The sequence below is a fragment of the Apis laboriosa genome, unplaced genomic scaffold (assembly GCF_014066325.1).
Source record: "Apis laboriosa isolate Shangri-la unplaced genomic scaffold, ASM1406632v1 scaffold14_cov150, whole genome shotgun sequence".
Classification (NCBI taxonomy): Eukaryota; Metazoa; Arthropoda; class Insecta; order Hymenoptera; family Apidae; genus Apis; species Apis laboriosa.
This window is the reverse complement of record NW_025221798.1, coordinates 1,147,931-1,162,469: the sequence shown is the minus strand read 5'-3', so window position 1 is coordinate 1,162,469 and position 14,539 is coordinate 1,147,931. Positions and strand designations below refer to the sequence as shown.

The following is a 14,539-nucleotide window of genomic DNA, read 5'->3' as shown; positions in this document are numbered from 1 at the left end:
CGAATTTTCTTTTATGCAGATGTTTCTTGTATTGCTAAAAGCAGCCAAGGTCAAATATATTGTCACATGATGTGCTTTTGTAACATAATAGTGCCAGAGTGGATAATATGACATCACAGTTTTTTCTATACTAGAAATTTTTTTCAGAAGAAAATAAGCCAGTTTTAATGATAGAAACACATTGAATATGGATTGGAAAATTAATATTTTATAAATTATAAGCAATTTTGTGTTTGGATTAAACACATTAAACAAATTTTGCACAATTTTTTCTAAATATTTTACCACTTCATTTCAAAGAAGTGTTTCAATAAAAATAAAATGTATATGATTAATTTCTTAACCCACTCTTTTACTTGATAAATCTGAACAAAGATGAAACATTAATTGCAGGCAGAATCAATATTTTCATGGAACCCAAAAAAAATGCGAAAATTAATGTGATGATCAAGGTTTATTTATTAAATTATTTTGTGTTTGGAATTTGGAGTTTACAAATGAAGATAAAAATAGATTGAAATAAGCTTTGTCTCTATCACATCTTATCATTTTCTTCGTATAATCTAACATTAAATTATTTGTATTTTGGTAAGTAAACTTCAATCGATATTAACTTTTATATGATTCTTTTACCTTTTAAATCAACCCTTCGAAGATATTTTAAAAATGTATTAACTCTTTTTATATTTTTGTATAACAGGTGTTAGTTGACAACATAGATTACGCATTAATCATTTACATCAATTTCGATTTGGAATATGTTCAATTATAATCTGGAACATGATATAGTCACAATTGGCGAAAACAATTTTTCAAAAAAATATGAAATTTGGGATTATTTAAAAACAGTGGAGCTTACAGAATTATAAGATCAAATCAACAATCTACAATATCAGTAAATACGATAATTTATTTTTAATTCAAAAGCCAAAATATTTTATGACTCAAAGGAAGAGTGTCTTGAATTATCATTGTTTTTTTCGAATTTATAAATGATTGTTGAAATGAAAATTGACTATAGACAGGAGAGGATATCGTTATTGACTAAAAATATTTTCTAGACTTCTTTTTTTTTTTTCATTAACAATTCGGTCATCAAAAATTAAATTGCATTAAAATTTTTCATTTTAAAAAATTTAAGTTTTTCTAAAGATATGCATAAAAATTATGCATTTAATAATAAACATGTTTCTATCACCATTTATAAAAAAATATTTTACTTATTATTATTAAATTTATGCGATGAGATAAAAATATAGAAAAAGATTAGAAGTGTTAATTAATTTTGACGAATACAAACAAGCTTTGTGAAAATTAATGTTATAAACATGTTATAAGTCATAGTGACATTATTAGCTAGTAATATATATCCAATATAATCATTTATTTTATTTATATCATTTATTTATTCACTTTTTACTTTCATAAATTATTTGTTACTTTTTTTTATTTGTTTCAAATAATAGAATTGTTATATTTTTCTACAAACATAAAAAAACATATTTTGATCTTCACGCGAAAATTAAATAAACATGTTTGTAACATGTATAGTCATGTATAGTAATAAATATTTTAAATTATCGAATCGATTAAATCAATAAATGTTTGATGAAGAAAGAAAAATAAAATTATAATAAATTAAAATAATTAAAAAATTGTAGGATCACCAATAAAAAGACTTTATAAATTATTAACGATTTGAAACTCAAAATTTTATTAATTTTCATATTTGCTTATAAAAAACATGTTCTTTCAAATTTTGAATTCGGATGTGAATACACATTGATAGAATACACTGGTTGCATCCAAATTAACATGCAAATAATATCAACAAATTTAACAACATAATCAACAAATTTATTTTAATTCTATTTCATCTCTTGTGTTCTATATATATATCAACTATATGTCTAAATTACATTAATTTCTAAATAAATTATATAAATACTATGATACATAAAATTTTTTGAAGTAATGAAAAATTATTTTTCATGAACATTTGTCTTAGAAGCAATTATTATCTTGATTAATAGTTTTCTAAAACTATGCAAGAAACAGAAATACAAGCAAAGAATAACAATTGTGTGACACAATAAATAAACGAAATTCTATAAAGTTCCTATTTAAATTATTTCTTTCTAAGGGACTATAAATTACAACTTATCGCATTTTTTAAAAAAATATTTACAACAAAATAAAGAAAAAATTTAAAAATATAATTTACTTTATCGCTGTGAAGTATACGTCAATATCTATATATATTGACCGACCGTCAATCAAAATTCAACAGGTATATTCTGCCTTCCCTTAAAATTATCACTCATAAAATATTTGCAGCATCCTACGTAAGTGTTTCCATATATCTTAATTATATTTATTTGCAATCTTTCATTTGTCTAACACGATGAAATATTTTATAGAAAAATGACAAACTGGTTACTATTGATAGTGTGTCTTGGCATAGCTTGTCAAAGTATCACAGGCGCCGTTGTTCGAGAAAATTCCTCGAGAAAAAACTTGACAAATTCGATGAACGTGATTTACGAATGGAAGTATCTTGAATATGATTTCAGTAACGCGATTCAATCTGGCGAATATGACCATACGAAAAATTATCCTTTCGATATCGATCAATGGCATGGTAAAATATTCGCATTTCATTTAATATTATATTTTACTTATCAAATCAATTTAATATTCAATTATTTTTGTCATTCAAATTTTTTTATTTTTGTATCGTTAAGAAATATCAAACGTTTTGCATTTCTTCAAGATAAGATTTTTGTCGCCGTACCAAGATTTAAAGGTGTACCTTCCTCTTTAAATATGATATCTGACAAAATTGGCAACGGTGGACGCCTTCTACAACCGTATCCTGATTGGTCGTGGGCGAACTATAAAGATTGCTCTGGAATCGTGAGCACTTACAAAATTGCGGTAATTGAAACTTTTTCTATGAATATTTTCAGAATTAAATTTTCTTTTGAAAGAAAAAAAATTCATTTATTGGATGATGTTTAGATCGACAAATTTGACAGATTGTGGGTTCTGGATTCAGGTCTTATTAATAATATTCAACTTATGTGTTCTCCAAAATTGCTTGCCTTTGATCTCAATACCTCACAGTTGCTTAAGCAAATCGAGATACCATACGATATTGCCGTAAATGCCAGCATAGGAATGGGAGGACTCGTATCACTAGTTGTTCAAGCTATGGATCCTATGAATACTATGGTGAGTTTATTATAAAAAACTATAAAAATAATCTTCATTTTTTTGGAAATTTTTTATTTTTCTTTTATGTTTGTTTATTTCTTATATAATAATATCTGAAAAAAATATCTATGTAGCTTTAAATAAAAAGATAATAATATTGTAGTATGATAAAAATAAAATTCATAATTTTTGAAATGATGAAATAATTTTTAAATTTAAATCAAAAAATTAAAATTTATATATATTTCGTTTATATATATATATATAAGTGATTTGGTAGCTTTTTTTGATTTTTTTTTTTTCTTTAGCAGGAAAATCTATCACAAAACATTTTTGTGAATCACTAATTTTTAAAAGATCTTAGTAAAAATGTATATATTTTTAATTTTTTAACTTTTAATAGCAATTGTTATTAAATTCTAAATAGCATTTTTGGAGAAATCATTTCCAATCGATAACAATTGAATAACTGTGGTTCTAAAAGTATAAAATACTTTTAAAATTGAAAAATTAATTTTTCTTCAAAAACTGTATATTCTGGAGAAAATGATCTACAGATTCACATTCAACACATTGAAATTAATAAGAAGAATCTATTGAAAGTTACAAAATCAAAAAAAAAAAGTCAAATAAATCAAAAAAGTCAATAAAAAAAAAATCTATCGAAAAATATTATTACTTATAATATAATAATGATTGCAACAGGTGTATATAGCAGACGACAGAGGTAACGCTTTAATCGTCTATCAAAATTCCGATGATTCCTTCCATCGATTGACTTCCAACACTTTTGATAACGATCCCAGATATTCTGAACTGACGGTCGCGGGAGAAAGTTTCACAGTGCATGATGGAATTTTTGGAATGGCACTTAGTCCCGTGACGAACAATCTTTATTACAGTCCTCTCACTTCTCATAGTTTGTATTATGTTAACACGGAACCATTCATGAAATCGCAATATGAAGAAAATAATATACAATATGAAGGGTAAATATAAAAATAATTTTTAAAATTTCATGAAAGAAAAATAATTCACATTGTTAAATAGTGTGTTAATATATTCGTGAAATTTTTGTGGAAGATTGATCGTAAAGAAGAATATTTGTCAACTTATGAATCATGATTAATATGATTTCGAGTATATTTTAATTAAAAATTTTCAAATTGTTTCTTGTCGAATATACAGTCTTACATTGAGAAACATTGTTAGATGAAACAAAGCAAAGAATATAGAATTCCCTCTCTGTCATATAATGCAAATTTAAATTGCTAATAACTTAATAAACTTAATAAGTTTCATCAATATTTTTATACATCAAAATTAATATCTTTTATCAATGCTTCACATATGTTCCATATCTTGTACATTTTTAATTAATTCTACATTTTTTATTAATTCCAGAATGCAAAATATTTTCAACACTCAATCGTCAGCTAAAGTAATGTCGAAAAATGGCGTCCTTTTCTTCGGACTTGTGAATAATTCAGCTCTTGGTTGTTGGAACGAGCATCAATCACTTCAGAGACAAAATATGGTTAGTAATTTTTTAATCTTTCTTCTTTTCTTGGCACATTTCCAGTTATTATTACTTATTATTTTTTCATATGAGAAGAATATTGAAGAAGAACATGATAATTATAATTTAACAAAGATATGAATTACGTGATTCGACATTATCTTTGATCAAGTAATCATAGTGGAAATAATATGACATCATGTGTTTTCTTTCAATGAAATACTTAATTCTTAGTTTTTTTTTTGTAAAATTATATTTATATTAATTATTTCTTAATCAGAGATGTAATTTTATTGCGCTATGTTTTAATTAAATTCATAAAAATGATTGAATTTAGTCGATACGGTAATCACATCAAAAAATTAATCAATATAAATGTCGTTTTAAAATTTCTATAAACTTGGACGCGAGGAAAGACATATTGACAACACTCAATCAAATAATCGAATTTATATTATTTATGTTTTCAAACAAATGTTTTCTGAAAAGAATTAAAAATAAAAATGAAATTATATTTAAATATTTAAATTTTCTAGAAAAAAATTATAAATAAAAATAAAATTATATTTAAATTGCAGGATATGGTCGCTCAGAATGAAGAGACACTTCAAATGATCATTAGTGTGAAAATTATGCAAAATCTTCCATATTCCGGAAGGATGAATAGAATTCACAAGAATGAATATATATTGGCTTTAAGTAACAGAATGCAGAAAATAGTAAACAATGATTTTAATTTCAACAAAATAAATTTCCGAATTTTGGGTGCGAATGTAAATAATTTAATAAAAAACACTCGTTGTGCAAATTCTGACAATCAGAATGACAGCCAAAATAAACATAAGAATCAAATTCATTAGATCTTTTTTAAGATCATATTAAAATCTATAGATTAACTTTTTCTCGTGGTAAATCAGATATTTTTAAAAATTTATTTGCATTATAAATGAATAAAGTAAATATCGTTTTCGCATGATATCTTTCACTTTTATTGCCCTACCTTTAAAAATTATAATAATATAGAAATTAACGTGTACTTGTGTTTATAAGAGTTCCAATTTCTTATGTTATATTTAATATGAGTATAAGTATAATGTATAACGTATAAGTAAAATATAAGTATATAAAATAAAAGTAGAAATAAAGTAACAGATTAAAAAGTTAAACAAAACAGTAATTGATAAAGGGATATAAAGTGTGAAAAAAAAATAAATTTTATATTATATTTGTATAACATTTTTTCCATATTTTATATAACAATTATTTAGTTACTTTATTAATTTCAATGTTTTTATAATATCGTTTGTGAAAATTATCATTTTGAATAAGTATGATATTAATAAATTACACGAAGATTTCACTAATTTCACATCTAAATCTGATTCTTTGACAATTGATTATTTTTTTCTCAATTTCACTAAATTTATTATTTTCAATTTTATTAAAATAGAATAACATTTCTTATGAGTAAAATAAAAAATATTATTCAAGTTTTCTTTTATGTTTTATGTCGCAGAGGAATTAAGTTAGTTTTAGTGAATAACATATTAAATGTTGATAGAAAAATTAATATTTTTAAAATTATAAGCAATTTTGTATTTAAATTAATATTAAAGATTGTTGCACAATTCTTTTTTACATATTTCACAACTCTCCATAGAAGAAGTACTTCAACAAAAAAAAAATTATTTATAAATTATGTATAATTAATTTTTTAACTCATTTATTGCAATGTTTTTTTCTTTACTTGACGAATTTAAGTAAAGTATTATCTACAGACAGAATTAATATATTCATGGAACATCTTTAAAGAATCGATTTTGGGAATCAAAATATATACAAACGTTAACACAATCGACGAAGAAAATTTTTTTAAAAAATATGAAATTTAGGATTATATAAAAATAATGGAACTTGATGAATTACAAGATCAAAAGAAGAATCCACAATATCAATAAATATAATAATTTATATTTAATTCAGAATATTTTACGATTTAGAAGAGCAATGAATTATATATTTTTGGGATTAAAAAAAAAATGATACATTTGCTGAAATAAAAATCAACTTGACAAGAGAAAATATTGTTATTAATTATAATAAATAATAAATATTCTCTAGACTTCCTTTATATATATATATACAATATATACACAAATATATATTATATATATATATACAATATATATTCGTTAACAATTTAGTCATCAAAAATTAAATTCCATTTAAATTTTTGAATTTAAGATGTGTAAATTTTTCTAAGATCATGCATAAAAATTTATATGTTGAGGTTTAATTAACACGTTTTTATCGTTATTTATAAAAAAATATTTTAGTTATATTAATTTTACACGATATTCTATATAAAAATATAGAAAAAAATTAGAAATGTTAATTAATTTTAACGAATAAGTTTTGTGAAAATTGACGTTATGATTACAGTTGCAAGCGATGATGATCCAGTATAATCACGAAGAATGTTTTTTCAAATTTCAGAAATAAACACACGATGATAGAATATACATCTAAAGTATAATTACATTTAAACTAATCTGCAACAAGAACCATCAAATATTTATATATATTTATATTCCATCTCTTATAGATTATATACTATCTGTTTAAACTGCGTTAATTTTTAAATAAATTAAATAAATATTGTTTTACGTAATATTTTTTAATATAATTTCTATTTTTGAAAAATTATTTTTCATTAGCATTTGTCTTAGAAACAATTATCTCGATTAATAGTTCCCTAGAATTATGCATAAAACAGAGATATAAAAAAAGAAAAACAGCTATGTGACAGAACAGATAAATGAAATCATGTAAAGTTTTTACTTAAATTATTTCTTTAGGAAATATAAATTACAACCTGTCAAATTCTAATCCTTTAAAAAATATTCGCAAGAAAATAAACAATAAATTTGAAAATTTAAAATTACAATTTACTTTACCTCTGTGAAGTACACGTCATTACCGCCTATATATAGACCGATCATTAGTCAAAATTCAACAAATTCTGCAGTTCACATATACTCTGCGTTCTCTTGAAATTGTCGTTTGCAAAATATTTGCAGCATCCAAGGTAAGTATTCCATATGTAATATTTATAAGCAATTTTTTATACAGCTGACAAAACGAAATATTTTGTAGAACAATGACAAGTTGGTTGTTGCTAGTGGTGTGCCTTGGCATAGCTTGTCAAGGTATCACAGGCGCCACTGTTCGAGAAAATTCTTCGAGAAACTTGGCAAATTCGATGAACGTGATTCTCGAATGGAAGTATCTTGATTATGATTTCGGTAGCGACGAAAGAAGACAAGCTGCGATTCAATCTGGCGAATATGACCATACGAAAAATTATCCTTTCGATGTCGATCAATGGCATGGTAAAATATTCGTATTTTAATTAATATTGTATTTTGTTTTTTGAATCAACTTAATATTCAATTTCGTTATTTGAATTTCCCGAATTTTATATATTTTTAAAATATATTGCTCTATTTCACTTGTTCAAGATATAACTTTTGTCACCGTACCAAGATTTAAAGGTGTACCTTCCTCTTTAAATATGATATCTGAAAAAACTGGCAACGGTGGACCTCTTCTGCAGCCGTATCCTGATTGGTCGTCGACAAACTATAAAGATTGCTCTGGAATTGTGAGCGCTTACAAAATTGCGGTAATTAAAACACTTTTTCTATGAATATTTACAAAATTAAATTTTCTTTTGAAAGAAGAAAAAATAATTTGTTCTATGTTTAGATCGACAAGTTCGACAGATTGTGGGTTCTGGACTCAGGTATTATCAATAATACTCAACCCATGTGTTCACCAAAATTGCATGTCTTTGATCTCAATACCTCACAGCAACTTAAGCAAGTTACGATGCCACATGATATTGCTGTAAATGCCACCACAGGAAAGGGAGAACTCGTATCACTAGTTGTTCAAGCTAGGGATCCCATGAATACTATGGTGAGTTTAACCTATAAAAGTAATCGTCTTCATTTTCTTGGAAATTTTTTATTTTACTTTTTTATTTATTTATTTCCTATATAATGAAAATTAAATAAAAAGATAATAATATTGCAATATAATAGAAAAATTCATAACTTTCGAAATAATTATATATTTTTCTAATTTAGATAAAAAAAATGGAAGTATATACTATTTCGCTTTTATATATAAAAAAAATAATTTTGTAGCTTTTTTTGATGTTTTCTTTTGACAGTAAGAATTATCATGTAATTTTGTTAAGATTCCAATCGATTAAATTTTATAAGATTTTAATAAAAACGAAAGTATTTCTGATGTATCTTGGATCATTATTTAAACATATTTAGATATTTATAATTTAATAATCATTGTGTTATTTATTAGTAGCATTTTATTCGAAAAAAATTATTTTCTATTAATAATAATTTTTCTTTAAAAATTATATATTCTAGGAAAGAATATCTGCAAATTCGTATTTAGTTATTTATTTACATTAAAATTAATAAGAAAAATCTATTGAAAGTTACAAAATCAAAAAAAAATTAAAATCGATCGAACAATATTATTACTTATAATATAATAATGATATAACAGGTGTATATGGCAGATAACAAAGGTGATGCTTTAATCATCTACCAAAATTCCGATGATTCTTTCCATCGATTGACTTCCAACACTTTCGATTACGATCCCAAATATACCAAAATGATGGCCGCAGGAGAAAGTTTTACATTGCAAGATGGAATTTTTGGAATGGCACTCAGTCCCATGACAAACAATCTTTATTACAGCCCTCTTTCTTCTCGCAGTTTGTATTATGTTAACACCCAACCCTTCATGAAATCACAATATGGAGCAAATAACGTACAATATGAAGGGTAAATATAAAAATAATTTTTAAAATTTTAAGAAATAGAATAATTTAATTTAATTTTAATTATAATTAAATTTTAATTATATTAAATAATGTATTAATATATTCATTACATACATGAAATTTTTGAGGAAAATTGATTGTAAGGAAGAATATTTATCAACTCATGAATCATGATTAATATTCTTTTAATGAATCATGATAATTTTCAAATTGTTTTTTGTCGAATGTATAACCATTGAGAAACATTGATGAAACAAGACAAAGAATATAGAATTCCCTCTCTGTCATATAATGCAAATTTAAATTACTAATAATTTAAAAAATAAGCCTCATTCAATATTTTTTCTAATTTTATATTTTTTTTAATTCCAGAGTTCAAGATATTTTTAATACTGAATCGATTGCTAAAGTAATGTCGAAAAATGGCGTTCTCTTTTTCGGTCTCATGAATAATTCAGCTATTGGTTGTTGGAATGAGCATCAACCACTTCAGAGACAAAATATGGTTAGTAATTTTTTAATCTTTCTTCTTTTTTTGACACATTTCTTCCAGCTGCTATTACTTATAGTCTTTTTTTCAGACAAGAAAAAATATGTGACGTTATATTATCCTAATTACTATAAATTTGACAAAGCCTCGATATTTGTCTCTTTGGTCATGTAATGTAGTGTAATGTAATCGTAGTGGAAATAATATAACGTCACGTGTTTTTTTTCAATAAAATTCTTAAATCGTTTTCTTTGTAAATATATGTTTATCTTAATTATCTTTTAATTAACTTAAGATGAGTTTTCATTGCACAAAATTTTAGTTGAATTCATAAAAATGATTGAATTTGATCGATTCGATCACATCAAAAATTAGTCAATATAAACATTTTTAAAATTTCTGTAAATATGAAGAAATTACAGATGATAAAACTCAATTAAATAATCCAATTTATGTCATTTATATTTTAACGACAAATGTTTTTTAGAAGGAAGTATAAATAAAAATGTTTTAAATTATTTTAAAATTACAGGATATGGTCGCTCAGAATGAAGAGACACTTGAAACAGTCGTTGCTATGAAAATGATGCATCTCTCACAATCCAACAGGATGAATTGGATGAATAGGATGCATAACATGAATAGGATGGATAAAATGAATGGAATGGATAGGATAAATAGGATGGATAATATAGATAGGATGGATAGAATGGATAGAATGGATAGGATGGATAGGATGAATAAAATGGATAGAATGGATAGGATGGATAGACAAAAGAATGAATATATGATGGCTTTAAGTATGAAATTACAGAAATTTGTAAATAATGATTATAATTTCAACGAAGTAAACTTCCGAATTTTGGGTGCAAATGTAAACGATTTAATAATGAACACTCGTTGTGCAATTTCTGATAATCAGAATGACAATCAAAATAAGCATAACAATTAAGGTGATCATTCTTTATATTAAAATCTGTTAATTAGTCTTTTTTTATAAACCAAATATTTTTTAAAATTTCTTTATATTATAAATGAATAAAATAAATATCGTTTTTGCATGATATTTTTCATTTTTATTGCCTTACCTTTAAAAAATTATGATAATATAGAAATTAATGTGTATTTATATTTGTATTACTTTAAATATTTCTTACATTATATTTATAATATGAATGAATGAAGTTCTATTTATAATATGAATGAATATAGTGTAAAATAACAGATTAAGAAATTAAAAATAAATAATAATAATAATAATAATAATAATAATAAAACAAAATAATTTGAAAGTGGTAACTGATACAAGGATATAAAGCGTTAAAAAAAAATGAATTTCACATTACATTTGTAATAAACAATATTACATTTTTTTTTCAATATTAAATTTTCCTTTAGCAGAAAAATTTATCAAATAACATCAAATTGTTTTGCAAAACTAACTTTGTAATTTTCGAAAGATTTTTTTAAAAATGTATGTATTTTTGATGTTCTTTTACGTTGGATCATTATTTAAATACATTTAGATATTTGTAATTCAATAACCATTATGTTATCAGTAACATTTCGTTCAAGAGAGATCATTTCCTATCGATATTAATAAATAACTATTGTTCTAAAAATAGAAAATCTTTTTAAAATTGAAAAATTACAATTTTTCTTAAAAAATGGTATATTTTGGAAAAGACGATTTGCAGATTCGTATTCGTATATAGTATATTAAAAAATAATAATATATAGTATAGAAAAAAATCTATTGAAAATTACAAAATCAAAAAAAAGTTAAAACCTATAGAATAATATTATTACTTACAATATATAAATGATACATTAGGCATACATGGCAGACAACAGAGGTAACGCTTTAAGTGTTTATCAAAATTCCGACAATTCTCTCCATCGATTGACTTCCAACACTTTCGATTACGATCCCAGATATACCGAATTTACGATCGCGAGTGAAAGTTTCATATTGCAAGATGGAATTTTTGGAATAGCAGTTAGTCCCGTGACAAATAATCTTTATTATAGCCCTCTCTCTTCTCGCAGTTTGTATTAACACGGAACCATTCGTGAAATCAGAATATGAAGGAAACGTGCAATATAAAGGTGAATAATTTTTTAAATTTTATATAATAGAATAAGTTATTATTATTTATCCTGTTAATATGTTTATGAAACATTTTTGGAAAACTGATTCTAGAACAGTTTTTCAATTTATGTTTCATGGCCAATACAATTTTGAGTATTTCTAATTGAAAATTGTTTCCTATATATACTTCACATTGAAATATATTGTTGGATAAAACATAGTCTAGAATATAGAATTCTGTCTTTGTTATATTATCATTTAATATAAATTTAATATAAATTTATATTGTTAATAACTTAATAAATAAGCTTCAACTAATATTTTTATTTACATCATGACTAATATTTTTTATCGATGCTCCATATCTTACACATTTTTTATTAATTTCAGAGTTGAAGACATTTACAATACTCAATTATCCGCTAAAGCAGTATCGAAAAATGGCGTCGTCTTTTTCGGTCTTGTGAATAATTCAGCTCTTGGGTGCTTGAACGAGCATCAACCAATTCAGAGACAAAATATCGTTAGTAATTTATTAACCTTTTTTCTTTTCTTGACATATTTTTTCCAATTATTAGATTTAGCGTTTTTTTTTCCACATGAAAAATACATGATATTACATTGTCCCAATTATAATTTGACAGGAACACGAGTCACATGATTCCATGCAACGCTTGTCTTTGCATGGAAATCAAACAATTATAATGAAAATAATGTAATTTCATGTTTTTTTTCAATAAAATGTTTAAATCGTTCTTTTTGCAAAATTACATTTATCTTAATTATCTTTTAATCAAATCGTCAAAAAAGCTTTCTATTGCACAAGCTTTTAATTAAATTCAAAAAAGTGATCGAATTTGATTAATTTGATAGTCGCATCAAAAAATAAGTAAATATAAACATTGTTTTAACACAACAATTTAACTAAATAATCGAATTTATGCCATGTACATTTTAGCAACAAATGTTTTTTAGAAAGAAGTATAATAAAAATGAAATTATTTTAAAATTACAGGATATGGTCGCTCAAAATGAAGAGACACTTCAAATGATATTTAGTATAAAAATTAAGCAAGATTTTCCACAATCCAACAGAATTAATAAAACTAAAAGGAATGAATATATGTTGGCTTTAAGTAATAGATTACAGAAATTTATGAACCATATATTATGAACCATAATTATAATTTCAACGAAGTAAACTTCAGAATTTTAGGTGCAAATGTAAATGACTTAATAAAAAATACTCGTTGCGCAAATTTTAACAATCAAGTTCTACATTCTTCAAAATCACATTAAAATTTGTTAATTAATTTTTTCTTGATGTAAATTAAATATTTTTCAAAATTTCTTTATAAATAAATAATTATTATAAATGAATTATAAATGAATAAAGTAAATATCGTTTTTGCACGATATCTTTTACTTTTATTTTTCTACCTTTAAAAATTACAATAATATAGAAATTAACAATTACTTATATTTATATTAGTTTAAATATTTCTTATATTATATTTAATATGACTATATGAAAGTAACAAATTAAAGAAAAACAAATTAAATTAAAAAAAGAAGTTAAAGTTAAAAAAAAACATATCAAGCATATTTGAAAGCAATAATTGATAAAAAGATAAACCATGAAAGAAAAAAATTTCATATTACTTTTCTATAACTAATATTACACTTTTTTCAAATTTTATATAATAATTATTTAAAATAGCAGTTATTTCATTGATTTCAATGTTTCTACAATATCGTTTGTTAAGATTATCATTTTGAGCAAGTATATTATTAATTAATTACATGAGGATACATTGATTTCATATCTGAATTTGTTTCTTTAATAATTATCCAAGCACTATCATATTCTGACAATTAATTATTTCTTCCTTGATTTCATTTTATTGAGATAGAATAATATTTCTTATGAATAAAATAGAAATAAATTTTTATTCAATTTTTCTTTTATGTTATGTATTTTAATCTATCATTTACGAATAAGTATTTTTGTTAAAATTTACCAAAGTTAAGCATCGTATCGTGATACTTGATATGTTTCTATTAATAATATAGCATTGACTATATATTGGATAATAAGATATCATTTATTCTAGTATCGAAAATTATATGTCGCAGAAAAATTAAGGAATTAAACATTAAATTGTTTATACCTTGATAAGTAAGCATTAATCAAATTTGATTTTGCTTTTAATCTTAAATCGATCCTCCACAAATGATCCTCTTAGATATATATTAATATTATTTATATGTATGACAAGTATTTATAACAGAGATAACATAGATTATGCATTAATTATTTATAACAGTAGCAATCTTGAGCAT

General features: G+C 23.6%; 3 protein-coding genes across 3 annotated transcripts; all 3 read left to right on the top strand.

Annotated features, from left to right (window-relative positions):
• Positions 1–2,156: 2,156 nt before the first annotated feature.
• On the top strand, positions 2,157–5,711 carry LOC122710721 (major royal jelly protein 5-like). Its single transcript, XM_043928764.1, has 7 exons — positions 2,157–2,345; positions 2,421–2,641; positions 2,774–2,937; positions 3,022–3,234; positions 3,922–4,205; positions 4,621–4,753; positions 5,314–5,711. The coding sequence occupies exons 2-7, from the start codon at positions 2,425–2,427 to the stop codon at positions 5,593–5,595; spliced, it is 1,293 nt and encodes a 430-aa protein (XP_043784699.1). The 5' UTR covers positions 2,157–2,345; positions 2,421–2,424; the 3' UTR covers positions 5,596–5,711.
• A 1,993-nt stretch (positions 5,712–7,704) lies between these two features.
• Positions 7,705–11,168, top strand: LOC122710652 (major royal jelly protein 5). The gene is made up of 7 exons (XM_043928631.1): positions 7,705–7,823; positions 7,892–8,127; positions 8,257–8,420; positions 8,504–8,716; positions 9,332–9,615; positions 9,987–10,119; positions 10,637–11,168. Exons 2-7 carry the CDS (start codon positions 7,896–7,898, stop codon positions 11,054–11,056), a joined length of 1,446 nt encoding a protein of 481 aa, XP_043784566.1. The 5' UTR covers positions 7,705–7,823; positions 7,892–7,895; the 3' UTR covers positions 11,057–11,168.
• A 776-nt stretch (positions 11,169–11,944) lies between these two features.
• LOC122710709 (major royal jelly protein 2-like) lies at positions 11,945–13,370 on the top strand. The gene is made up of 3 exons (XM_043928740.1): positions 11,945–12,156; positions 12,587–12,719; positions 13,212–13,370. The coding sequence occupies exons 1-3, from the start codon at positions 11,945–11,947 to the stop codon at positions 13,368–13,370; spliced, it is 504 nt and encodes a 167-aa protein (XP_043784675.1).
• Positions 13,371–14,539: the final 1,169 nt, after the last annotated feature.

What these genes read in the sequence shown, in the direction of transcription:
- LOC122710721 (XM_043928764.1), top strand. Translation starts at nt 2,425, where the DNA reads ATGACAAACTGGTTACTATTGATAGTGTGTCTTGGCATAGCTTGTCAA. An exon ending in TGAGCACTTACAAAATTGCG is followed by an intron (nt 2,938 to 3,021) that starts GTAATTGAAACT and finishes GATGATGTTTAG; the next exon opens with ATCGACAAATTTGACAGATT. An exon ending in TGGATCCTATGAATACTATG is followed by an intron (nt 3,235 to 3,921) that starts GTGAGTTTATTA and finishes TGATTGCAACAG; the next exon opens with GTGTATATAGCAGACGACAG.
- LOC122710652 (XM_043928631.1), top strand. Translation starts at nt 7,896, where the DNA reads ATGACAAGTTGGTTGTTGCTAGTGGTGTGCCTTGGCATAGCTTGTCAA. An exon ending in AATAACGTACAATATGAAGG is followed by an intron (nt 9,616 to 9,986) that starts GTAAATATAAAA and finishes TTTTAATTCCAG; the next exon opens with AGTTCAAGATATTTTTAATA. An exon ending in CACTTCAGAGACAAAATATG is followed by an intron (nt 10,120 to 10,636) that starts GTTAGTAATTTT and finishes TTAAAATTACAG; the next exon opens with GATATGGTCGCTCAGAATGA.
- LOC122710709 (XM_043928740.1), top strand. Translation starts at nt 11,945, where the DNA reads ATGGCAGACAACAGAGGTAACGCTTTAAGTGTTTATCAAAATTCCGAC. An exon ending in CCTCTCTCTTCTCGCAGTTT is followed by an intron (nt 12,157 to 12,586) that starts GTATTAACACGG and finishes TATTAATTTCAG; the next exon opens with AGTTGAAGACATTTACAATA. An exon ending in CAATTCAGAGACAAAATATC is followed by an intron (nt 12,720 to 13,211) that starts GTTAGTAATTTA and finishes TTAAAATTACAG; the next exon opens with GATATGGTCGCTCAAAATGA.